The 26733-nt window shown below is 33.0% G+C and overlaps 1 protein-coding gene across 1 annotated transcript in view; it reads left to right on the top strand.

Moving 5' to 3' along the window:
- The window catches only part of TBC1D22A (TBC1 domain family member 22A), a 186731-nt gene that overhangs the window by 134017 nt on the left and 25981 nt on the right, over positions 1-26733 (top strand). Inside the window, exon 12 of the mRNA XM_062582762.1 lies at positions 8368-8463. Coding sequence (XP_062438746.1) covers positions 8368-8463 — 96 coding nt within the window. The remainder of the gene's footprint in view (positions 1-8367; positions 8464-26733) is intronic.

A 26733-nucleotide genomic window follows, 5' to 3' on the forward strand; every position in this document is an offset into this window, starting at 1 on the left:
AGCAATCCTATTGTTTAGTATAAAGGAAAACATGTAAATGAGGCCAACACTGAAATTGTGTTTGAATAAAAGTGACAGTTTCTGTATTGTACCCATTAATTAATTTCCCAGCATCAAGATTCTCTGGGAATGACCTGGAAAAATAATTAGAATGATACATGAGGTAAATAGTTTAGAAATTCAAAAATTGAAGTAGGGAATTAGTTCAGTAAATATTAGTCATACTGCTTATTTGTGCTCATTTTCCTTTTTAAAGCAGGTTATTGAAGAAGTATGATGGACTTTTGATTCTGATGATGATCTTTTGAAGTTTTTCTCACAGGAGAAAAAGTTGAACTATTCTTTTTAATAAATGGTTCCTGCCCATGTGTAGTTTCAAATCAATAAGCATCTGAAAGCAAGTTAACATTTGTATGAAAATATTTTGCTTCAGAATGAAGTTATTCATAATTAAATCATTGTATTTTTACTAATGATCTAGATTTATTATATGCTTTGATAAGGTAAATCATATCTCATAGTTATTGTGTATAAAAGCAATTATTACAGTTTGCTGAGCAGTCAGAAGAAGGGGAAAAAAATCCAACGTGACACAGCTTTATTTCTTTCACCACATTCTTGGCCAGTTAATTAGTGTCAAGTCACTACTAGAGATCGAATTTAAATATTTAATTTCAAATGACATTAGTAATTTCAGATATAATTAATAGGTCTTAAATAAAAGAAAGCTTAAAAAACAACTTTCTTCCAGCTGGATGAGAATTTCAGAATAATTGGAGCCCATATATAAGCCTAGCTTAAAATAAAAAACACATTGAAATAAACATTCTTTCTGTCACTTAGAGTAGACAGAACTTAGATGAACTTTAGGTTTTGGTATTGCAGATGTGCATGCCATTGAAAATATTTTGTCTGGAAGTTTTCACTCAAGTCTATCTTATAGCCTGTAGAAAAAAGAGTAGATCTAAGTAAATTAAAGATGCAAAATAAATTCATCTGGAAAATAGCCAGAAGGTTTGACTTTTGAAGTGTGTAGATGTTTGAGACTTACCTGTACAGTTGCTTGTGTCATCTTTGTATTTCCTCTTTCAGTTTGTCCAATTCGATTTCCTTACACCTCCCATGGAGGAATTTGCTCAGAACTAAGGAGTATAAGGAAGTGCATTCTTCAGCTTTATGACCATGCAAGAAATATAACACATTATATGCCTGTGCTTTCTGCTTTTAGGGAAAGCAAAGGGCATTAGTATTTAAGCACAGCACTTATTGCACAGCATAGAGTTGTCAGATTTAGTAAAACAATGTAAGATAACTAATTCTTTTGAACTTTCTTAGCAGAAATAGGAAATGTGAATACTATTGATGTATATATATATATACATTTTTTTTTGAAATAGTTGCTCTTCTATAGGGGAAAGAGTAAGTTAGTTAACTTTTCCATGGTATTTTGGCTCTGCAAGATCTTTCTGACTTGAAAATCTTAGTTTCCATTACAGATTCTCAAGCACTATGAATTTGTTTGGATCAGATTTGGTCTTAATGAAAGGATCAAACAGGCTCAGAAATTATCATCTTATTAACTGGCAGGTGTTTGAATTAGAGACAGTTACCTTTTGGTCTTACCTACAGTTTGTAAATTGGTTTGTTTTTATTATTTTAGCCTAAATCATCTAGCTTTGTGTTATTATCAGATTAGAATTACTTTAGACATGTGCTGTTGGACATTGTTGCTTTTAGGTTCATCCCCCTGTATATAGTCATAATGAAATTATTAAAAAATTAATCACAGATGTGGAACAGATTGCACATTTTTTTCATTAGGGAACTAAGTAAAAGACTAAAACAACCAACTTGATTCTATTTCATCTTAATCCTGTTTATGCTTTTAAACTTGACCTAGAAAAATTAAATGAACTAATGTCTGTAGTAACAAATGAAATGAATTAATGTCTATGTGACTGTGAGAAATGCTCAGAATCCTCTGCTTTTTCAACATACCTTTTGTACTTCATTTTTGCCTTTGTTTTGACTTTCCAAAGCATTTTCTGAACTGTCATGGAGTAATGTTTAAGGATAACCTGATGGTATAACCAAATTACTGATTTAAGTCATGAATTAGATACTCTTTTAGTACAATGCTATAAATATTGTATTTGTTAAATATTTGTTAATAAAACTTTAATAAACATTATATTATGTTACATTATTGCTTCAAATTAGCTTGCAGAGATTTTCTTTGCAAACAAAAGCAATGATAGAAGACAATCCAAAAAGTGCTAACTCAATAAAAGTGTATCTTTTATACAAGTATTTATGTATAACTGTAAATTTCTTCTTAACATGTCATCAAAAAGTTTACGTTTTTATCACCACAAGGTAATTGTAATTTATTTATATGACTGACTGTAAAGCTGAGAAGTAGGAGACTTGACTAAAATACAGTGTTCGCTAAAGTTAATCATAATGTTATTTCACTATAAGTAGATTTCACATGGCATAACCTTTGTAAAGAGAAATCTTATCTCACAAATATATTGGAATTCTTTGAAAGCCGATGGGCATATGCAGAAGGTTGATGTGGTCTACTCAAATTTCTAAAAATGGTGAACAGAATTCTTCACAAAAGACTATTAAAGAAAAATTATTGCTGTGGGATTAAAGGGAGTACCCTTCTATGGATAATAACTGGCTGAAACGCAGAAAATGAATGGTAAGAGTAAGGAAGCAAATTTCAGAATTAAGAGAAATCACAAGTGGTATCCTACGAGAATTTCACAGGATTACCAAATGGTTGAGGTTGGAAGGGACCTCTGGAGATCATCTAGTCCAACCACCCTGCTCAAGCAGGAATTAGTCTTTTTATTGTTTCCTCTGTAATGACTGGAAAAGAGATACAGAAGCGAGAAAACAAAAGTTTGCTACCAGTGCCCTGTTGTTCAGAGTAGTAAAGAAACAAGGAGTTGCACAAGGACTTGGTGCTGCTGACCAGCTAGGCAGTAATTGGCAGATGGAATTTCATATAGATGAAAATAAAGTGGATTATGTGGGATGCATGGAGACGATTTTACCTGTGCAACAATGTGCTTCAAGTTAACTTGTACTCAAGAGCGAGAGAAGAATGTCAGCTCTGGAGCAGTCAAGAAAGAAAAGAAAAAAATATTAAAGGCTAGGAATTAGTAGGAAGGAAAAAGAACAAACATCACTATGCATTGATACTCTGTTTGCATCTTAAATGCTGTGTACGGTTTGAGGCCTATTTCAAAAATGGAAAAATATAGGAAAGGATGCTTAAGAAGGATGAGCAAACATGGCAGCTCCTGTTTGTGAGGAAGTGTAGAAAAATTCTAGTCTGCAAAAGAGACAAAGGGGAAAATGGTAGAGAGATATAAAGGGGAAAAAAGATGAATAACGTGAATAAAATGAATAGGAAATGGTTGTTCATACCCTCTTTTAGTGCAATAGCTGAACTGCTTTAAATAAAACTACTGTGTGTGAGGTAGAAGGCAGACATGCTATATAGCATGTACTTACATTTTGGAATTCTTTGCCACAGGACTTGGTACATAGTTGCAAAAAGCTTTGGACAGATGACTGTTGACTTAAATACAAATACTCTACAGCTTGTCTTAAGGAGGTGTCTGAGCAGGAGATCACTGAAGGGCAGAAGAGTATTTTGGGGAGGTACTGCTATAAGCTTGCGCTGTTTTTACAGTCTTTTCTAGTCGTCTGCTAATGGTCATGGCACTGCTGGAAATAGGACACTTAGCTAGATGGACTTCTCAGTGATATGCCAGTGCTTTGTTGCCTGTCAAATTGTCTGAAAACAAGAAACTAAGTTTTGATAGTGAATTGTATCTGTGCCTAGGAAGTCAGAGTTCCTAGGAGCTCTGATGGAAAAGGCAAATTTTGGAGGAGAAGCCAACACAGGCTGTACTGTCTATGATGATCCTATGCTGGTTTCTCTGTCTTTCTGCCATAGATGTCTTAAATATTTTGGAAAATTTGCTTAAAAATCTTTGCAGCTATACTGCCAGCTCTTTGTAATAGAGTAATAATTATGACAGCATAATTTGCTTTATTCATCTGTAATGATAAAATGCTTGGAAGTCCTTGAGTGTGAGGCATTAGGAGAGCGTGAAATATAGTGTTTTAAATACTTGTCATTAGTTCATAGCATTAATACTTGTCATTAGTTCATAGTACTTCAAAAATAATCAAGTGTTGCACCTAGTCTATTGACAAATATAATACCATGAGATATTATGCTTTTCCAGTGGTGAAGTATCCAGGGCATGGGAGGCAGGTTAGACTAATCATTGACTAGACAATAATCAGGCCAGTTGTACCACAAATTTTGCTATGCACATTCTTTCAGTGATTGTCTAATTTGAGAAGTCTGGGGAGTGTAGTATAAAGAATGCCTTTGATTTCAGCCAGCGAAGAAATCCGACTTTTGCATGGCATTGCAATATTTGTGATGTTAACAATCTAAATGATTTTTATTGATAATGACAGATGGTTCTTAGATAATGTGCTCCGAGTTGTTGGTAATATGTTCAGAATAAGTCTTTGGGAAGGTTGTACATCTGTCTTGATCTTTTGCTAAAATATTTAAATCGAGGTCATTGCTTATATTTGATTTTAAATAGCTTTTAGCTTGTAGTTGCATTTTTGTACATTTAGAGATCAAACTATTTGTAACTTCAAAAGCTACAATGGAGAAGTATAATAGGTAGCAGGTGTTAGAAAAGGCAATTATGCATTAGCTGTTTTACTCAATTTTCAAAACTGTCTGAAACTATCCATTACAAATACTTTGTAGCCTTATCTTATCTCTGAAACATGATGAATTTTTAAGTCTATAGGGAATATGCATTTTTTTTCTAATGAATTGCATATTTAAACCTATTTGGTTTCATTTAAAAGAGCTGAAAGAAATTGTTTTGAAAAGAAAGGCTGAAGAGGAAAATTTCAAGAGAAAATGAAGTTTTTTATATACTTCCAGATATTATTTCAGCATTTCTTCATAAACATTTTCAATTTTCATAATTAGTGTTTTGAGTGTATTTGCTCGTTTCTCTTGTCTTTCTGGCTCTGGAAGGACTTTATTGTATAGTAATAGACTGAACTCATGGGCTCAAAATAGGAATTTTAGACTGTTGTCACAAAAGGAATACTATGATTATCTCATTTGCCTATGTAATATAGTTTTGTGAGTCAGTGTAACAGAGCAAAATAAACAATTTTGAGACAGTTACTGTAAAATGACTTTGAAAGCAACATTTCAATCTCTAGACAGATTTCTTTCGTCATTGTCCCTCTCCCCCCTCTGCTTTTGAAGAATAATGTTGGAATTGAGAGGGATGGAAAATAGAGGATTAGTATATATTAATACTAGCATTATAGGAAAATAAATGTATCTTGCATAGTAATCTTTTTTAATGAACTTGTAGGAAGGATGACTTACATAATGGGGAAAAATTTCAAGCTGCATGGGATCTTATTTAATAACATGCTTAGTTAAGAATGTTATGAAATGTCCTCCTTCTTTTGGAAGACTTTAAAACAAGCTGTATAAATTGTTAAGGAGTAGTTAGATTTAGTTCATTTTGAGTTTGGGACAACAGGATGGATTGCATGGCCTGTTTCATCTGTTATTTCTGTTTATTTTGGTTAATGTTATATAATTTTTAATAACTTTTATCTTAATGCAAGTAATTTCCTTAGTTAATTATCATCTTTATTCCTTCTTTCTTTTCCATTATCTAACTGTTGCTTCCCCATCATCCTGCCCATCATCTTGAAAAACGTATTCTGTTCTTATTTTGCTGCCTGCAGAATATTTAGCTTTCTACTTCTCCATCTGCAAAAAAGTCTTATTCTTCTTTATCTGCCTTCACCTGCATTTCTGTTGCTTTCTTTTTCTGGTCAACAATCTCAATCCACCTTTATTTACTGACTCTATCCAACTCGCCATTGTGCAACCGTCATTTTCCTTCTTTAATTACAAATGCTTAGGCCAATGCCCTCCTCTTCACAGTTACCCATTTCCTGAAGTAGCTTTAAATATAGAGCATTATTCACCAAGTGATGCTAACTTTTTCTCCAGTTTTAGTCATTGAACTAGTTCTTACTGTACCAGTAATTCTTCACCACTGACTGTGTATACTCCCAGCCTTCTGGAAGGTGTCACTTGAATTCATCTGCCTTTGTTTAACTTACTGATTCATGTCTACATATGATTATGTTTTGTTGTACAGATTGTAGACTTAAACAGACTCTGTTTCATTGGACATTACCATCCTATTTGCCTTGCGATCTTGGAGAAGGTTGTTACTTTTACTAGACCATATTCTGTATTGCACAGTAATAGAAACATTTAATATATGACAAAAAACTACTACTGAAAAGGACATTTTAAATATTTATGAAAAAGTGAGAAATTGGTTGTAATTCAGTGCTAAAAAACTCTAGAAAATAAATATTCTTTCAAGACTTAATTTAAGGAAATGTTGAATATTTTCTTGATGTATCATTTTAAGATAAAAATGTTATAAAAGTATCAAAGATTTTATTTTAAAAAATAAAATGTTACAAGGTCTATAAATGTGTTTACAGAATAAAATAGAAGGTTGTTTTCTTTGAATAGACCTACATTTTTAGAGTGAATTTCTTAAATACTGCCGTAGTAATGTCTGATATAATAGGTGGTAGCACCACTTTTTCTTCAACTATGTCTTTTTGAGATACTACTTTTTATGATTTTTTTTACGTATATTAACTTTCCATTTTGAGGAGAATGCCAGTGCTAAAGTAAAAGATGTGGATTTTTCAGGAGGATGGCAGTGAATACATGATATTAAGTTCCGTAAAATTTAGTTTTAATATTGTAAATTGAACTTTAGTTTGACTTTGCTGATTAAGATAAGCTCAGAGAGAAATCTTGTTAAATTACTACATGCTCTGGCTGTCCCAGGATTTTAAAATGTGCTCTCATGTTATGCTAGTAAAGTTTTCCTAGAGAAGGAAAAATATCAAGGGATCTTATAATCAAAATATTCCTTTTCTTTTCCCCAAATTAATTCATTTTTATTTTCAGTTCAAACTATACTTTAAAACTTAAAACTTCCCTGAACATCATAGGCACTATCTCATCTTTGCTGTTATCAGTTTGGACAGGATGATTTTTAGTTTCTGAAGCTGCCACTGTGGTGTTTGTACCAATATCCTGTAGTGCAGTAAAGTAACTGCACTTTTATCAGTCAAAGGGTAAGAAGGAGAAATCCTTTCCTTCTCCACCTTTAATTACTTTACTGTACAACTTTGTGAATATTATATAGTAATAAGTTGTTTCAGTTCACTTAATTTACCTGAGTAAAACACTGTATTTTTTCTAAGTAATAAGCTGCAATTATGAAGTGACCAGTAGAGAATATGGTGGGGGAAAAAAAATCTGCTCTGTTTTGAAGATGTGTATTGAAGAGATGTTACAGATTATTTAGATATCAGTGTTTAAGTATCCCTGCATTTGTCAGATTCTGTAGCTTAATTTCATAATTATTTTTAAATGAGATTTTAATGAGATTTTATGTAGCGTTAGTTCACAGCGATCTCATTGACAATGTAATGTTAAAATTATTTCTTAAGTTCCAAGTGGAATGGAAATAAAAAACTTACAGTGAGGTCTTTGAAAAGTAGAATCACAAATTTGTCTAAACTCTTTGGAATGATCATGAAAACTTAATATATTATTTGAGTTTTATAAAGTGACTGTATCTGGTGGCTGAAAGCAGAGTGGGAGACAGATGTGTGTAGATACCTGAGTTGTTAAAGGTTGTGATACAAGGAGTAGAACTGGAGTTTTTTGAATGTTTTGTTTTTTTGTTTTGCTTTTTTTCTTCAGTAAGAAACTCTCAAGCAGTCAAATATTGACCAAGTTGTATATTTGTAAAATGATTAATAATTTGGCATAGCAGAATTTGTAATCAAAAAGCTGTTAATATAAAATGGAACTACCAGACTTAATAATGGAGATGAAGCATACATTCACACCTCAGTGTTGAACTATATCATACACTATTTCATGATGGATACAAGCTAATGGACAAAAACGGAAATGGAAGAATCACATCTGTAAAGAATGAATCGAAGTTTGAAAAATAGTTGCATACCTCACCTTAATTTGGGGTACAAGTTATACCTATGAATGGGTTTGGCACAGATGAAATAGGAACATATTTGCAATATGAAAAGAAATAGATTCAGCTTACATTTTTAGTTGGTATTGAATGCATAAAAATACTTTTGGGGTGTTAGGTACGTTGTTGAAAACTGATTTTGTACATTCAAATGATATTTTCTTTTCAGTCTGAACCAGAGGGTTTTTCTCACTTCCACTTGTACGTCTGTGCTGCCTTCCTTGTCAGGTGGAGGAAAGAGATCCTGGAAGAGAAAGACTTTCAAGTAAGTTGAGACATTTTTGTGATACAAAAAATTGGGGATTTTTTTCAAGCTCAGGATGGTATTTGTTAAATTTGGGGTCATAGGTTTACACGGGATGAATTCATGGCAGAGCAGTAGCAGTTGCTGACAATGTCTGACTGTTTGAGAGAGTTGCTCCAAAACTATTAAATCTAAAGTGATTGACTCTAAGCAGTAAGCGATGAGTTTTCTTTGCCCACTCTGAAAAAATTGCTGCTCAAACTGAGAAGATGATTTCTGGTTATACTACAGTACGAAAAGCTTTGGTATTTCATAGAGAGATTTTCTGAAAAGGTAAATTGAGAGTGTTCTTTTTTTTTTTTTTTTTCTTAAATGCTGCATTGGAGTTATTTATGTATAATTTTGCATCTGTATAATGTAACAGCACACTGACAAAATGATGTTCTTTCTTTTCAAAAATGCTAGGCAAGCAGTGTTTTAAAGTAAGGACCCTGTTTTCAGTGATAAATTATAGGCCTGAAAGAGTATTTACTTCTAGTCCCATGTTTCAAATCTTTTCTTACATTTGTTCAGCAAAGAGCATATCAGGTAGTAATTTGGAATGGGATTTGAACAGTGTAAAAGGGAAAATAATTTCCTTATTTGTATAGTTCAGTTATATCTGTGAACTGGAGATGGTGTACTTCCAGAGAGGTACTTTAGATTGACTTTTACTTTGAAACACATGCAATACCTAAAAGGAATTAAAGGCCTGAAAATTGCCAACTGTGAGCAAACCATGCTGCAAAGTTTGCACCATTACCTGCTCGTGGGAAATGTCCTGTTACTAGCTTATTTTCTCTACAGCTGACTGAACTCTGTTGCCTTGTACAAATGCACCATTGTGTAAATCTGTACATCAGTTCAATCTATTTTGTATTTCTTCATAAAATGATTTGTTCAGAGCATTTTAACTGCTGTTACTCAATTTCACAATAAATTAATACCTAGGAGTACAACGCAACAAATGAAATTCATACTACCTCCTAACATTATCCTATTGTCTCATTTTGTCAGAAAACAACCATAATGCTAGTTGCTGTGCCTCTCTACTGTAATTGCTCCCCATTAAATTTTTTTGAGGTGATTTTCTGTACCAAAGCTCATAGCATTTTTCATCTTCCCACCAAATACAGGACAATTATGTTAAAAATAAATAATAATCCTAAGGTAAAGTACCGTGAAGGTTTGTTTTATTCTGCTTAAAGTATGCTCAGATTTGGTCATTCATGTTGTAAGTTCTTTATGGTTTAATTTCCTTAAAAGCTACTAAAATAGAGTGTAAGTTATACAAATTAGGAGCACTTTGAAACACTTTTACTTACTAGACAACTTTAGGTTACTTACCACATAAAAATGCACTTAATCATTTTGAGGATCTGTAGATAAATGCTACTTTTATCACTATCTTATTGTTATCACTAAAAGGTCTGGCCTTCTTTATTGTGTAACATGACCTTTTAAAATGACTGAAGTATTTTCCATTCTCAAGATGATACTTGTCTCCCACAAGCCAAAATAAAATCTGGTATTTTTCCACTTTGTTAATAATAGCTGTATAGCCCATTGCCTGGTCTGCAAAGTAGCTACCTCAAATAATAGGGTTTTAATTATATCTGAAAACTGGGAAATTCCAAATATGCTGCTGGAGTGCTCAGGTTGCATGTGATTCACGTTATTCAGAAATCATGGTAGGTTTTGCACTGAAATTTTGTGGTCCGTAAATTATATCGTGAATCACCAAAACATGCATCCAGCAGTCTCTCTGGCACATGATGTGTGTTGTGTTCCTTTTTCTGCCTACCACACAGATAGTAGATTTACATTCTAGTAAATGTCAGCCTGGGGATCCGGTGCTTTTGTACAAACTGGGAAGACTCATATTTTGTTTCTTTTACGCAGATCTGTTTGATCTCTTTCAGGAGGATTTAAAAACTCAGGCTTTTTAAGGCAGAATGATTCCCTCAGTGGGACATTAAATGTGATGATCTGCCAGATGGGGCACTGAGCAGGGTTTGAATCAAGGATCAAAATTTAAGAACTTGATTATTCAACACTTTATTATTTGATGAAATATGTGTTATCAATATGAGAGACAGTATGGTGAACAGATTAATTATAGATTTATATACCAAATTTTCATCTGTTCATGATAACAGTTCCTTAATACAGACTGTGTATGTGTGTACATAATTTTTTCTTTTTTTTCCCCTGTACTGTTGCGTAGTGAAGAAAGAAATTTTGCAGTTAAAGGAGTCAGGTTGCTGGGCTAGTCGTATGAAATTATACAACCTCAAAATTGTTTGGTACTTGGTTCACCTCTGTAGAACTAAGTATTATTATATTAAATAAAATAAGTGATGTTATTTAATCAAGTGAGGGAAATGCATGCATAGGTAAAGGAAGAAATAAATGTACAGGAAATACTGGCTTTTTTAATTTTAGCATCTTAAAAGCAATAAAAACTGAAAAGGCAATGGTAGTAGGTATATTAGTAATTACAGATAGTGTTTTGAACACTATTGAATGTATTAACCTTGACCCTGATACTGCAATGCTGTTATGTTCTTAATTTGATTTGCTTTTAGTACTCCTGGTGACTTAAGTGGAACTATTTGCAGTATATGAAGTTAAACAAATTAGTAAACCTCTGCTGATTCAAGGCCTGTTACTAGAAAATAAATGTTCTATATGAAGTACCTTGTGTATAGAATTATTTTCTGCTGTACTTCATGTTGTCAATCAAATATGACAGTACAAGCACTGAAGTATGTGTTTCATGCTGATATTGTAAATATATGATGATGATTTTATAATGAATGTGTAGACATTCTCTGAATTTATCAGAATATTTTGCCTCTTTACATTTTAAATTAAAATCTTTTTAGGATTTTGAATATTAAAATAGGAATTTGAGGAAGGAATTTGTTAAAGATTCAAATAAATGGTCAATATTAGCTACTAAATTTCAAATAGTCATTTGTTACAAATTATATAGCTATTTATATATTTCTATAGCTTTGCCTAAAAGTATCGATACAGCTAAATTGTTTATTTTAAATTGTAATTTGGCTTGTTTTTTATTAGATGAAATATTGAGCAATAAAAGAAGTGTAAAATATCTAAATAAAGTTGTCCCTCTAAATTTATCAATTATTACAAAAAGTGAATTAAGATGTGAAAATTTTTTGCCTTTAAAACACCATCTGATGATTATATGCCATATAATTTGCTGAATTTAGCAGTTTGGAAAAAAAGCTCTGTGCATTTCAGTAGCAACAGAAATGTCAGTGAAGTTGGTTTGAGGAAGAGGTCAGTGTCTTGAGCAAGACTGAGAAAGATTTCTTCCCAATAGCACTGTGCTATCTTCACCTCCAGTGAGAATTTCATATTTCAGCAGATGGAGAAAGGATGAGTGACAAGTATACTGCAGTGATTAGTTATTCCAGCATGTCATTCAATTCTTCTTGAATACCAGTTTTAATGAGAACTATGAAAAAAGTCAGTCCCTTGTCTGTTTTTGTAAGCTTGAATTTTCGCTGTCACTGTCAGGTTGATGTTTCACCAGAAAATATATGTCACATCATCTGGATTCATATGGCTGTTTCTAGTGACTTTTTCATGAAAACTCATCTGATTTGACCACTAAACATGCAATTGTTAGGGGTAAGGAGGAGAGAAAAGTTACTGTTATGTCTGCTAACTTCTTCCTTCTACTCAGTCATAGCCACACAGTCGTGCAAACAGTTGTGACTACCTTTGCCGAGATACTCAAGGCAAACCTATAAAATATTGCATAAATAGCTTTCTGTACAGATTTCTTCATCTACAATGCTGTATCCCTGTGATTTCCAGTTCTGGCTTTCTATAGTGCATATGTAGTCTTTGATCTTCCTGGAAAGGATTTCCTGTAACTTTATGGTTGTTTTATATCTTGAATTCTCAAATATAGGCACTCTGTACTTTGTAAAATGACTATTGTAGATATTGTTATTTTTGATATACACAGTACTTTCACCTCATACAAAACAGTTTAACTGAACTTCAGCACCAGTCCTGTCCACTATGCCGATTTGTTTGACATTTTGTGGTTAAAAAAAGAAAAAAAGAAAAAAAAAAAAAAGATTCTGATATCTTTAAGATCCTGTAATTATAAGGACAGACTTTCAGAAAGGACAGCCATTTATGTCTTCCGGAAGCTGACTTGCTTACAGCAGCCCTTGGTGAAGATAAAAAGTGCCAAATTGCAGTTCAGCTTCTCGCTAAGGTGATTGGGATGAGGAATGGTAAAGAGAACTTGTCAAATTTGGATTTATAAGAGGAAATAAATTTAAAAGAGAAGACAGAAAAACATGTCTTCATGTCCCTCAGGATGAGCCAAGATTTTGTTAACTCCTCCTTGCTGTTGATACTAATGGAAAACTGGAAATACTACTCTTCTAATGAATTACATATTAGATAAACTGTATTCAAGTCATCTATATTTTTCTGACAAAGTGAACTAATTTGTATGCAGACGCAGGATACTTAATTTTGTGCCGTAGGTTCATTCATTCAGATTCTTATTTATCCTGGGGAAAACAGCAACCAAGAATACAGTCCATTATATTTTGTAGTTAAAAAGTCCTTCTGCGTTTTCTTGATAAATTTAGATGTTATATGATAGAAGAAGTCCAGAGTGCAGATACTCTGGAAGAAAAATGTCTTTTTGTTTTAAATTAGTAAGGTCATCTCAAGTCCATGAGCAGGTGAGGGCTGACAAAGTTTTTAATTAAATAAAAATTTTAAAAAAGATGAGAACAGGAAATTCTGCCTGCTTATGTCCAGATTTACCCCGTGAATTCTCATGGCTCACTCATGTGAACCTCATTTTGTGAGGTATAACAATTCCTTCTCTATGGAAGCCCTTTTTATTTGAGATGAAGATGTCTAGTTCTCCTTGGCATTAGACTTTGATTAGCATCTGATGTCATGCTAAACTATGTGTATTAATCTTGTGAGGTATCAAACAAAGTTATATAAAGCAAAATTTTCTTATGTTTTATTTAGTTTTAACTTGTCCCTTTCTTTTTGCTTACCACAGTTGTCATTGGAGGAGGTTCTCTTTTTCTGCAATGCTAATAATTTCTGATATATCAGGTGGTAAATTTGTCCATGCAGCTCTGACTGTGTTGTAGGTCAGCTTGTTCCTTTGAGAAGGAAATGATCAGACAGTCTTTCAACTATATACATCTAAAGCTGTAGCCAAACTGTGTCCTCATCATCTTGTTCTCTTCTGTGTTCTTGATAATAGTAATTAATGATGTTTGTGTCTTCAAATTATATGATACGTATAATTTGACTTCATACACATGACTTTATACATGAAAGTATTCTATATTTATGAAGCACTTAATAAAGTTGAGTCCAAGTTTGGATGGGACATTCTTGGTCCCGTGTCCCATATGTGAACAGTAATATAGAAACAAACATTAATTGGTGGTCTTTAAGTCTGTAAAATCTGAAACAGATTTTTTTTTGAATTTTCACAAAGCTCTATACCACTGAGTTGCAGCCAGAAAAATAAAGTGTTGCTGTTTGCATAATACTTTCTTACTGCAAGAGGCAATACTGGAAATTCTATAATAGAATCCTTTTGCATATACATTTTAGGCTGACTGTTTGTGAACTTATACAATTGGATAAGGTTAGAATGATTTTGGTTTTGGTGCTTATCCACTCTTTATTGAACATTAAAACCTTTCAAATATTTTTCTTAAATTTCAATTATTTTATTTTCTGCTTACCAGATTGCATGCACATTAGTTTACCAAAAGGAAAATAAAGAGAATTCAGTCTAATCATATCAGACTACTTCCAAGCATTTTGCATGCACGTTAGCTTTACAAAAAGGAAATAAAAAAAGAAAATTCAGTCTAATTATATCAGGCTACTTCCGAACCTTTTGAAGTCTGCTCATCAGTAATCATTAATCACTTCACATTGTTCTACCATGCATACGTAGTATTTTTTCTCACAGCAGGTGAAAAGTGGTACAGTCTGGCTAAGACTGAGATCAGTGCAGCTGAACATTAAATTAATCTCCTAAATATGTGTCTTGACCTTTATTGATATGAAGTATTCTCCATCACCATTTTGAATTGAATGAATTCAAACTGAATCGAAATATGATTAATGTTTTTAAATAGCTTTAAGTGTTCAAGCTTAAAAAGGATGAATTTTGTAGGTGGCAGCAATGTGAATACATTGTAGAGGCAGGCTGCTTCTTAGGTACTTCTCATCAGCAAGAGAGGAATGTGTAGGAAACAAAAAGGAGCAGGAAAGATTGGTTTAACAGAGCTTTTCTACGTGATTAAAGTTGCTGAAAATTGTGGACAAATAAGTTAAATTGAACAGAACATATTTCATACACAAATTCGATATTCCTATTGGCAGCATACAGGAATATGCCTGCTTATTTATCATCATGAATCTGTTCTTAGTAGAGACAAAAATTTAAAGGCGAGACATGCAGAGACTGCAATAAAGCCTGTCCATCTTGATGTTCTCTGCAGGATACTCAAAATCAGCATTTATAGTGTCACTTGCTTATAAGTAGTGATCAATGTGAGTAGTAAATCAGCTTCATGCAGACATGCTTTGTACCTTTTCAGAGACTTCAGTACAGTTCTTCCAGCATTCAGTTTACTACTGTGAGAAACTATTGGTAGCAGTGAACTTTGATCTTGTGATATCTTCAACCAAATGTAATGGAAAAGATGAGAATTTTAGAGGTCTGATTGCCTAAAAGCTATTCTGAATGTGTGTGTGTATTTTTGTCTCAAAACAGCTTAATTAGTGGATCTCCTAAGTTTAAGTTTCCCACAGCTATCGCAGTGTGCCATTAGTTGTGACACTTGTTTAACAATCATCAGAGTTACAGTTTTATTGCTTATCACTTTTTCATATCTATCCCTATTTGAGTTCTGAATAAATAAAAATGTGGTAAAGTATGTACATTTATCTTCCGAAAATGCTAACTATTTGGCAAATATGCAAATGTCTATATGCTATTTCTCAGTTCTTCATGTCTGATAATGCTTTTAGAGGAATATCACTTTTAAACTGAAAACTGTGAATAAAACTAAAAGTTGTAATTTGGAAAAACACTTTCACCATGCTTCAAGTGCATGTAAATATCTTTATGTGCATATTGATCTTGATTGTGTATGAAAATCCTCTCATCTCCCCCCACCAGTGGCATTTCTTATACCCTACTCTGATTCAAATTGACTCCACTTCAGCAAGCCCACTGAGCATAGGAAACAAAAACAAATATAATTCCACAAGACAGTTTTCCGTGACAAAAAACTCTTTGTTTTGTTGCAAAGTGTTGGCCTTTCTTCCAAGGATGAAATCACTTCTGTTCTAACTTTATTTTGGTTTGCTACAATTTACCTTGCTGACTAGAAAATTCTTATAGCTTATTCTCCCAAATGTTCATGTAATCATGTATGTACAATCAGATGAAACTTCAGTGTTATTCTCATATTTTTAATACTTGAAATAATTTAACAAATTAACTTTCTCACTATAAGTTGATCGAGTCATGGTAGAAAATGTGTTAATCTATTTGAACAAGATATTCTCACTGCTGTGTGGTCAAGTGTAAGAAGTCAACGCAAGGCTTCTCTGAAACATGAGATTTGCAGGTTAACATAAGTTTTGGCAGCAGACACATGAGCAGATGTTTTGTGTGTAATCTCAAGTAATTTGCAACAGAGATTACACCACTTTTAGATATTGTCCCATACATCTGTCTTATAAAATTGGAGCCTCTAGACTTTCCACAGGTTATTTCATGCAACCTGCCCATGTCTTGTTGAGTTGTCATGTCTTGTTAAGTTTTAAGTGTCTTGTCTTGCTATGATATAATTCAATACAATAGAGAATGAAGGACAACTCCTTCAAACTGCAGTGTCCCAAGAGAAAACATTTGATTTCAGGAACTTAAAAGGAGGAGAGAATCATCGAGTTTTGTTTTGCTGAAATGTTATAGTTGCTTACGTTCTGTCCTGCTGAGTAAAGGCAACATAACCTTTTGTTAGTAAGTTTTGAGTCCAATTTGAAATTTGCTATGTAATATAAAACAAAAAATATTACATGCAATTTAGAAATTTCTCGGTTGTCACTTTTGATAGCAATGAAAATATATCGCTGAAGATATTTTTGTGTTTTCGGATAGGCATCATAAGTATTTTCCAGTCATCTGTAATACAAAGGTTAATATTGTGGAAAAGAATGGTAGTGTTATAGTTAGAACTTTTTAGAACTTATAATTAAAACTATGGAACTGATTCTGTTCTGTGGACTTAACGTTGTCTTTGTCTGCACAAACATCTCTCTTCCTATTTTAGAGTAGCTGGTTTTACTTCACATATGAGAGGAATGGAGAAAGTAATATGCAAGGCAGACAGTAAATGGAAGATTTTCAAATCCTGACTCATTTTTCCATTGTACACAAATGTGGTGTTCTCTGGGGTTGAACACCCAAGACATCGAGGTCATTCTTGGCTTACAGTATTTCTCTTGATGATATAAAATGTTCTGTGTTACAGACAGAGCCCAACACTGACATAATCTTAAAAATAGAGAAACAGTGATAAGTTTAATATGGATAAAAATACAACATTCCTTAATGTAGTTAAGTTTGGTTTATGATGTGAAGGCAAAATGTGAAATTCATTTAATTTGCACTATCTAAGCTTCAGTAATCAAAGATGCAAGTAATGAGGACCTTCTTATTCATCAACATGTCTTAGACCTTGACTTATTGTTATTCATTTCCCCAACTACAGCTATAATTCCCAAATTTTGCTAGATTCATGGGAGGGATGTGAATGATTGATGCTGTTAAGTAATAAAACATTCAAGCATGATTTTGAGCATATTTAGAATTAAAATATTAATGGAAAATATAGCTGTTGAATTTAATAGTATAATGTACAGAATATTTGAAAGATTGAGAAAGAAATAAAACATTAGGAACTAGATTCCATTGTCATACTGAACATAAGCAGTTAGTAATGTTGGACTTCCTTGCTTTAGCTGTTGGACATTAGAAATTTAGCTCAAATTTTCAATTTGAGTAAGTTTTCATTCCATTGACATAGCTAAGCTAAAAAAATACTCAATAAGTTATAGTAAGGAATTGGTCTTGCAGATTTTTTTCTTCATAGTTCTAAGATGCAGGCATTCCTGTCTGTCTAACAGACATTTTCACCCATGCTATCATCATCCGATGTCTTTATTACTGCAACATCCTTTTCTTTGGCTTTGACAAATGCATTTTTGCTTCATTTATATTCATCCAAACTGTATAGAAGCTGTAAAGATCATTTTTCAGCCCATCATTCTTTTCTTGCTTTGCACCTTCTTTAGCTCCCTTTTCTCAGCGGCATCAAGAAAAACTTAGGTGCCTTTGCTTTCAAGGTAAAGACCTTGACTACTACCAACACCTTACATGTCATCTCATATTCTATATTGAGATGTTGACTGCCAGTTTATCAGCCAGTGATGACAGCTTCATCACACACCTAAGTTCTTCAGACGGTATCTGTGCTTTTTCCTGTGTTGACTGTTTTACTTAAATGGAGCACCTAATACAGATCTTCAAAGTTACTTTTCTCTAAATCTTTATGTAAGTTTACTTTTTCCATGATCCCTAGAAGAGACTTGACAAGTAGGCTTCTGGTCTGTTAATGCCACTTATGGTCACACTGATTAGTTTTGTGTTGTTTCCTTTTTATTTTATGTGAAGTTATTGTCTCTTGCTTTAGACTTGAGCCTTAAAATCTTTGGGATGGCGACGGTCCTTTATACTGTATTTATACAATCTTTAGCATAATGCTACTTTAATCCAAGTAAATACCAGGGATTAACTTCATGTTGTTCCCTAAAATATAGGAACAACACTCCATTGTAAAAAGACAAACAAGGAAAACAATAATAAAAACCTCAAGTATAGTATAATGGACCCTGCAAAGTGAACTCTTGCCATCCAAAATGTTACTGGTTTTTATTTTCTCAGGCCTAGTGTCAGAGTCCAGTACTTTCTGGCCAAGATCTTTTAGAAATTTCAGGTGTGGAAAGTTTAATGTTTAATACAAAATTTACTAATTTGGAGTTGTATGAAATTGCATCGGATTTTTATTTAGCAGAGTGATATAGCAATGTAGTTAAATCACAGTGCAAGTACAAATTATGCTAGCAGAGTATAGCAATTGCTTTCTACAGTTGAATCACAACATAAACATGAATCTCATTTCCAATATGCAGGATTTGCTCCCCATCATGATGTTAGATGTCCCCAGTTGCCAAGAAGAAATATGTGGCTTGAAAGCAGCTCAAGCTTGTAGCTCTCTTCAGACTTTTATTTGCTGTTTGCTTTTTATCCTTTATTTTGGGCTGTGCCACATATGCTCCAATGCTGATCTACCTGAGTCATTTGTAGCTGTGGAGTCTCTATGGACAAGCTTGTGCCCCATGCCCATGCCCCATTTCTTAGCACCCACGCCTGTATTCCTCTATGCTGCATCCAGTGTTCTCATACCACATGGCTGCTCCCGTCATAGCAGGTTTGTATTTCTCTATGCTACGTTCTGTTAATAACAATATAATGAAAATGGAGAAAAATAATGCAGATCGCTTTTTTGTGGAGGTTCTATCTTTCCGCTTAACTAGTAAATTACATGTGACATCTATATTAAATTGTATTAATATTCAATATAAAACTCTAAAATAATCAGAACTGTATAAAATACTGAGCTATTAAAAATTCCTTTCTTTTTTCTGTAAGTTGTTCCTAAAATCTTATAAGTGAATAATATTTTGTCTCCTTATTTCATTCTTGGATCTGTCTGCTAGTTTTCTTTGCCATATTACAGACTGGGTATACAGTGACTTAGGAGTCTGTAGCTTTTATTTGTCAGCATTTAACTGTTACATTTATTCAGAGTATATTTCAGGTGAGCTAACATTTCTATTAAAGTATATTCTTGCATGAGAGCTAAAATCACTTGGAAGAGTGGATTTTAAAGAAACACAAGTCCGATTCTACATACCTGTCAAAGAGATATGTATTTGCTACAGCTGCGCAGGTTAAATAATGTGACTTTGCACCCAAAAATGAGATTAATAGGTAGCTGTAGTGGTGAATGAATAACAAGATGTCTGGGAACCAAATTATAGTGTTTGAATAGTATCTGTCTAATGTCTCTCTAATATTGAATGACCAGATAGTGTTATTTCATGATCTCTTATGAAAGAATTTATGCAATTTTGTGTCTGCATGAATAATAGACTTTGGTTTCAAATGTTTAATACAAATATCTTTCCTGGAAACATAGAACACACTAGAAACGTCATTTTTGTACTATCTATTTTTGATAAGCTATTGTAAGATGAGTTTCCTGGATCTTTTGTGATATTGTTCCCAGGTTATGGTGTGAATTTTTAAATAGCTGCTTTCTTTACATTCTCTTTTAAATAAATACAGCTTCTCCCACTTTCCATAGTATAAGGCATAAATAATAATTTTAATTTAGCTCCTTGGTGGGTAGTGTGCTAAAAGTTTAGTTTGTATTGCTGAGATAATAAAAAGAAGTGTTTCTTAATTTAAAAAAAAAAACAGTTTATTTTGAGCGTCTTAAAAACTGACCAGTATATGATGGGTATTGAAGAGAAGATAGAGAAGTGAAATTTGCTTGCTAGAAAAAATAGCTAATTGCAAGTATATCTGCTGCCAGCAATTTTATCCATCTCCAGACTGACTTGCTGTTCTGATTTTTTTTTCAGTTAAGCATAGATTCATCAACAGCTGGAGTACGTTTAGGAAAATAGCAAATACAGACCTGTATAACTTGTATTCTAATAGTGAAGTCCCACAAATTCCACCTTTTGTTTGAGGGTAATAACAAGCCTTTTTAGGTAAATAGAATGAATTCATCCTTTTCTTGGGTGCCCTTTGGTCTGATCCTCTCTGGCTACTGTATGTTCTTATGTGTGTTTCTGCCTTTCCTCATTTCTGTTTCCCAGTGCCCAACAGCTCTTTCCCTTCTGGTCTGTCTCTCCTACTCTAACAAACTCTTTTTTCTTCAGAAGCTTTACAGCTTCACCAGGAACTGAGCTTAATGAACACGTTTTCTGCTCTGTCTGGCTTATATGAGTGATGTTGTCATTAGTAACCCAGCCACTCACTAGGCTTGAAATGTAAGAGATATGAGTGTCACACCACCTGACTATTCTAATGTTTCACATTTTCCTAGATTCAATTAAATATCTTTATTTTAATATATTTAAATATGTTTATCCAAATATTTTTGTTGCTTCTCAGTAATTTCAGTCAAATAATAATCATTTAGTGCTAAGTCATTTAGTGCTAACAGTGTTACCAACCACTCTTGTACATTTAGACTTGTTTTGCCATAGAACCACACCAAACTGAGCATACTTTCTGGTGTGCATGTATACAAAAAGAAACTGTCAAAAAAACTCTGCTCTTTACGATTTTGGTATTTATTACTAAGGGTCATAAATTGACATCCTTGGATATCAATCCTCTCAAATCATAGATCTGGCATCTGGGGAACAAGCACTGCTTCTCACTGTCTTTAACAGAGTAAAATTCATTTTTAGTTCAATTATTTAGTTCCTTTCTGAGGTGTAAGGTAACTTCCATGGAAGTTATTTGTTGAAGGTGTTGTACCTTGTTACTTGTTCCTTGTGTTCATGGATTTCTTAATGAAGGTTTTGAAGACTCTAAGTTTTTCCAGCATAGTACTTTTTTTTTGTTGTTGTTGAATAAGACCTTTTTGTTTTCTTGCTTACCTTATTTGTTAATTTGGGGAATTTTTTGGTATAATTCTATGTTGATCTTATATCTTTTAATATATGTTGGAACAAGGGAAGGAAACCAACATTATAAGTTTTCTCAACACAATTAAGAGGATTTTTTTTAGATTCATTTTGTAGAATAAAGCATTTGTTCAGAAAGGTTCATCGGATAATTCAGATTGGAAGGAACTTCAGGAGGTCTGTGGCCTGACCTACTGTTGAAGCAGGGTCAACTGCTTCAGGGTCAACTGACTCTGAGGTCAGACCAGGTTATTCAGGACTTTCTTCAATTGGGTCTTGAAGGCCTCTGAGGACAGAAACTCCATGACCTGAATACTTCCTCCTAGGTTTTATGGTATGTGGAGCTGGGAATCACAAACGTCTCAAGAGTTCTGACTCAGTGCTGGGTCACTGGGTATTTGATGGATGTTAGATGAATTTCTGGAAGTCAGTCATTATACAATTCTTACAGTCTGAAAAGTATCTGGCTCCTGATTGTGATGGTAATCAATAACAAGTTCCACAGATTCCTTCCATCCATGTCTTTCTGTGCTTGTCAGTGCATAAGTTGAAATGGAACATAAAGTTAGTGGATAGAGACACTTCATACGAAAAAGATATGCAGTTAATTCTGAAAGGAGGAAGGGCCATTTCATCTCTTACTGAGTCAAAAAGTAGTTGTTATAGGTTAGTAAACTACAGAAGATGACATCTGGTCTGCCAAAGAAATGTTTCAATATTGAGGTGAGCTGGTCCTTAATTTAGCAGGAAAAGTGTCAAGCCTTTCTCCCAAACATATTAGAGAGAAATATTTTCCGAAGTGCAGAGACATTGAATGTTACTGAGCCTTCGGAGAACCCAGGAAAGAGACTAGCTCTGCAAAGCTGGAATACTACATCAGTAAAACTATTCTTCTAAGAAATGCAATATGAAATACAGAAAAGCAAATCCTTGATGATAGGAATCAGAATGGGGTCTTTTGGATTTGATATTGATATGAGTAGAGTAAATGTCTTTTTCTTTCCTTCCTTCTTCTTTTATAAATACTTAAAGCTATACTCTTTATTATGAGTGTTAACTTAGTAACTTTCTTCTCATTTTTACCTTAACCTGATATAAGTGTCACTTCAAGATGTCTTGTTTTTACCACGTCAGTTACTACTCAGGATTGTGACAAATCTGAAAATCAAGGTACTGGGACTTGGTAACAAATGGCTGCTCCCCAGCACAGTACTCAAGAGTATCTAAAAGGCAACAAGATGTATCGTTGTTAGAAGCTGCAGTAGTGATTTCTAGAGTAAATGTGAAAGAGGTAAGAAAACAGAGACATGTCTTTCAGTGATAGCCAGTTCCTTCTTCTTCAGCAAATAGATGGAGAGATGCTTGAACAGCAGGGGGGCATAAGAAGTCTGATGTCAGTAGCCAGAGCAAGCTAGAGACCTATTGTGATTCTAGTATTTTTCTTGATTAGCTCTATTAGACTGTTATTTAGACTGTTACTAGCACTTACATTCAAAGCCTTGTTTTAATGCTTCTCTAATAATGAAACAGAAAGAATAGTTTCCCCAGAATGATTACACTGAATTCAGTAATTAGTAAAAATTTCAGTGTGACTACTTTGTGGCTATACAGGAAAGTAAATCATTTTTACACAGATGAGTGTATAATACTTCCACACTTGTATACTATCAAAACATCCACATCTTTGGAAGGGTTATGGTCATTTATGATTCTGAATATTCAGGCTATTTTTTTTTCTCCAGTTAAATGCATAATTTGAAAAATTACACTTGGATAGTGTTTTTCTTTGGTAGGTCCAAATTTAAGCTACTCTTTGAAAAGTTTGCTTCTGTCACAGTGAATATTTTGCAATTGTGAATGATGCATCAAATTAAAAAGTTTGAATGGAAACAGTGTAAGTGCAGTTTCATGCTTGCGTATCATCGGCAACATACAACAATTAGTTAACTTTTATGCTTTCTTTATGTGTAACAAAATGAGAAATCTGGATGGATTTCAGACAACATATTGGGAGCATCATTTGGAGAAACACTGACGGTTCCCCTGAAGAAAGGAGGAGAAAGGAGTTTTGAAAATCTTTGTCACATTAATCTTTTTAAGAAATATTTGGTATATAAGGCATGTTGTGCTTTAGCCCAAGAAAAAATAGAATGGCTACTTCAGCTCTAAATTTGTTTTCTTCTTGCTTTGAGTTTAAGAAATATTGTATTATAGCTTTAAATACATTTTTGGTGGAACATACATACCTATTAGTCATAGGAAGATGATTTTCAAATCTACAAAATATAATCAGATACCTAATTTCTACTTCTGAGCATGTTAAATTTAACTTTTTTATTAGTAATTAATTTTGTTTTTCTACTGAAACTGAGTGAACACTATACGGATTTTGCTTTGAGTGTGTTTTTATTTCATTTATGGTTATTCTGGTAGATCACATTATGTGTTTTGTATACTCTTGCCAAGAATTGATTTGATATATTTTATTGATTTGTCTTAAATTCTGCCATTACTATTCACTCTGTGTAGTGACTAATTAAATAATCATTCTGACAACACAACCTAGAAAAGGTATTACCAACATACCACTTTGTCCCAAATTTACCAAAATTTTATTTCATGATGCTCCCGGAAACATGCATATTTGGAGTGTGATTAGATTGATCTCATTAACCTTGCATCATTTGTCAACTTTTTGTATTTGCCCCAGGAATTCATTCTCAATTTTTAAATGGAAATTGTTTAATGAAAATTGTGCTAGATAAGCTTTTTTTCTCTACTGTCTTCATTAAGCCATATTAAACATGTTTCAGCAATTAAAATAACGTTAACGTCCCTTACTTGATTGTTTTGTCCAAAGTTGTCCTTGCTGAATGAACTGACAATAAATAGATACAGCAATAAAAATGAACAACAAACACAACTTTCGAAGTACATGAGACTGACTTGGACTGAATGAAGTCTAATCATTCTGGTTTTAAAAGACATTTCTTTATGGACAGTGTTCTAGACCTCATTTTTGAGGTCTGTATGTTATGATGAGTTCCTAAATAATTCAAATGTATGATCTTTAAGGATCAATGACAACATTTTGTTGTAGTGAAGAATAATACTTTTGATTTTTTTTTTCTTTTTAAATCTGTATGTTCTGAAACTCTAGAAAGGGCAAAATGTTTCAGTGGTTACTGAGGCTGGATTTTGTAGCACTACTGTTTTAATGTTGTTGAAATAAACTATAAACGAGAAATTATGCAAGAATCACTCATTGAACTTGTGGCATGAAGTAAACGACATCTGTTAGCTGATCAGCATTTAATAGAGATGTTACATGTTTCTGTCTTGGCTGTAATATCTTGTTTTATTCTTTGCTGAATTAGACTTCTTAATATAAGAATTAGAAGTGAATACAAAGATTAATATGAAATTAAACAGTTTTTCAAACAAGTAGAATGTGTAGTAAGGATTACAAGTGGGATACTTGTACCATCATCTATTTAAGGTCAGAAATTTCATAAATTGGCTATTTGAAATGTGCAACTACAACTGAGGCCTAAAAAAAAAAAAATAAAAAAAGGTATTTCCTTAGTGCTACGATATAGTTGTAGAATGTTGGTTTTAATATGGGCTACATTTTGCAGTTGTTGTTGTTGCTTTAAAAAAACAAACTAGTAGACACAGTGTTACAGCTGTTATCACCCATATGTAATATACTTTGTGTCCCCACATTATCAAGAGGATATTATCAAGATATCAAGATATTCCAGGGTGATGATAAGCTTTAAAAAAATCTCAAAAAAACTGATACTAAGGAGCAGAAGAGTAACAGTTTTGTTTTGTTCAACTGTAGAACTTGCAGGGGGAACGGGTATTAACAAATCTGTACTATTCACAAAACATGTCATTTATGGTACTACTGTGCAAGTAGCGCAGTGATTGTTAATTTATGAAAATGTTAAACGGTACTAGAATTCATAAATCAGTAGCTTAAAATTAATTTGGTAGGAAGCTACATTTTTTAACTCTTTTAAAGACTATTACACAAAGGAAGAGACAGCTTTTCAAGGAGAGGGGATTCTTGACAGTCTCTGACAATTCTAGTCATTGTATCAGTGAATTTATTTAAATGACTTTTACTCAACTTTAAAAACATATTTTTGGCATAATTTTGTAATTACATTCAAGTGCAAACGTGGAATGATTAAATCGTTCAGATTGCTTCTGAAAATCATCTGGTGTATCGTACTATAAATAGAATTCTGTTTCATTTATTCTAGAAGAATGAATGAATTGAAAAATATTTGCATAAAATACAGTGTAGATTAAGAATATTATTTGTGTAATAAGTTGGGATGCACAGAGTAATAACTCTTTTTTGTTCACTTCCATAAAGGAGTTCTTTGATAATTCTCTGGGTCTTTGGATGGCTTTAAGTGAACGAGAATAATGATTCTGTTTTGATTTAGTTATTTTATAAATGTTCAACACTGTTTTTAGTAGATGTCTACAGTTAAATTGTACATGGAGAGAAAAATGCATAATCTTTTGAATATTTTGTGTAGGACCTCAGGGGCATACTGCTATTACATAAATAAAATCATACTTCTTTTCAAAGCATATTTACTTGGACTTAGTAAGAATCAGTAAAAAGTTCAAGGATTCAAAATCAAAACTGCACATATGCAGAGCTATAATTTGCAAAACATTTTACCAAGATATCAAAGTTCTACTCTTCCCCTTTTATAAATGAGACTAACACATATCCTTACTAATACTGCATAATAAGTTATTGGCAGAAAATTACATGAAAAAAGCTGAGCTGAGGTTTTTACATCTGTATTCTAACATCATCTCTATTTTTAAAAAGCACTAGTTTCTACATTCTGAGCCAGTCTTGAGTTTACCAAAACTGCATAAGACTATCAATAGAAAGTGAAATAATAAACAGAAATTTTAGGATAAAATTTCTCCCTTTATGAAAAATAAATAAATAAATAATCCAAAGCAGAAAAGGCTGTCTTTGCTATCTATTTGGTAAAGGCTAGTGCTTTTTTAATATATCAGCTCTCTGTATCACCTTCGAACTATGATTTGCACATTGAAACAGCACATAATGTTATAACTTACTTTATGCCATTTGAATAGCACCTGTTTAAAAAACATTGCATTTCTTTGAACTACTTTTCTAGTTTCTTTTTTATGAGGTTGTTGATCCTTGCAAATTCCATTGCAATTCCATTTGAAGTGTAAACATCTTTGCTAAAGTACATTCATGTTGCATCATGAATGGTTTCATCATAATTACTTCTTTTTCAGAGTAAATATTGAATTTCTCTTAATTGCAGAATTATCATGCTTTGT

The sequence above is a fragment of the Rhea pennata genome, chromosome 1 (genome assembly GCF_028389875.1).
Source record: "Rhea pennata isolate bPtePen1 chromosome 1, bPtePen1.pri, whole genome shotgun sequence".
Classification (NCBI taxonomy): domain Eukaryota; kingdom Metazoa; phylum Chordata; class Aves; order Rheiformes; family Rheidae; genus Rhea; species Rhea pennata.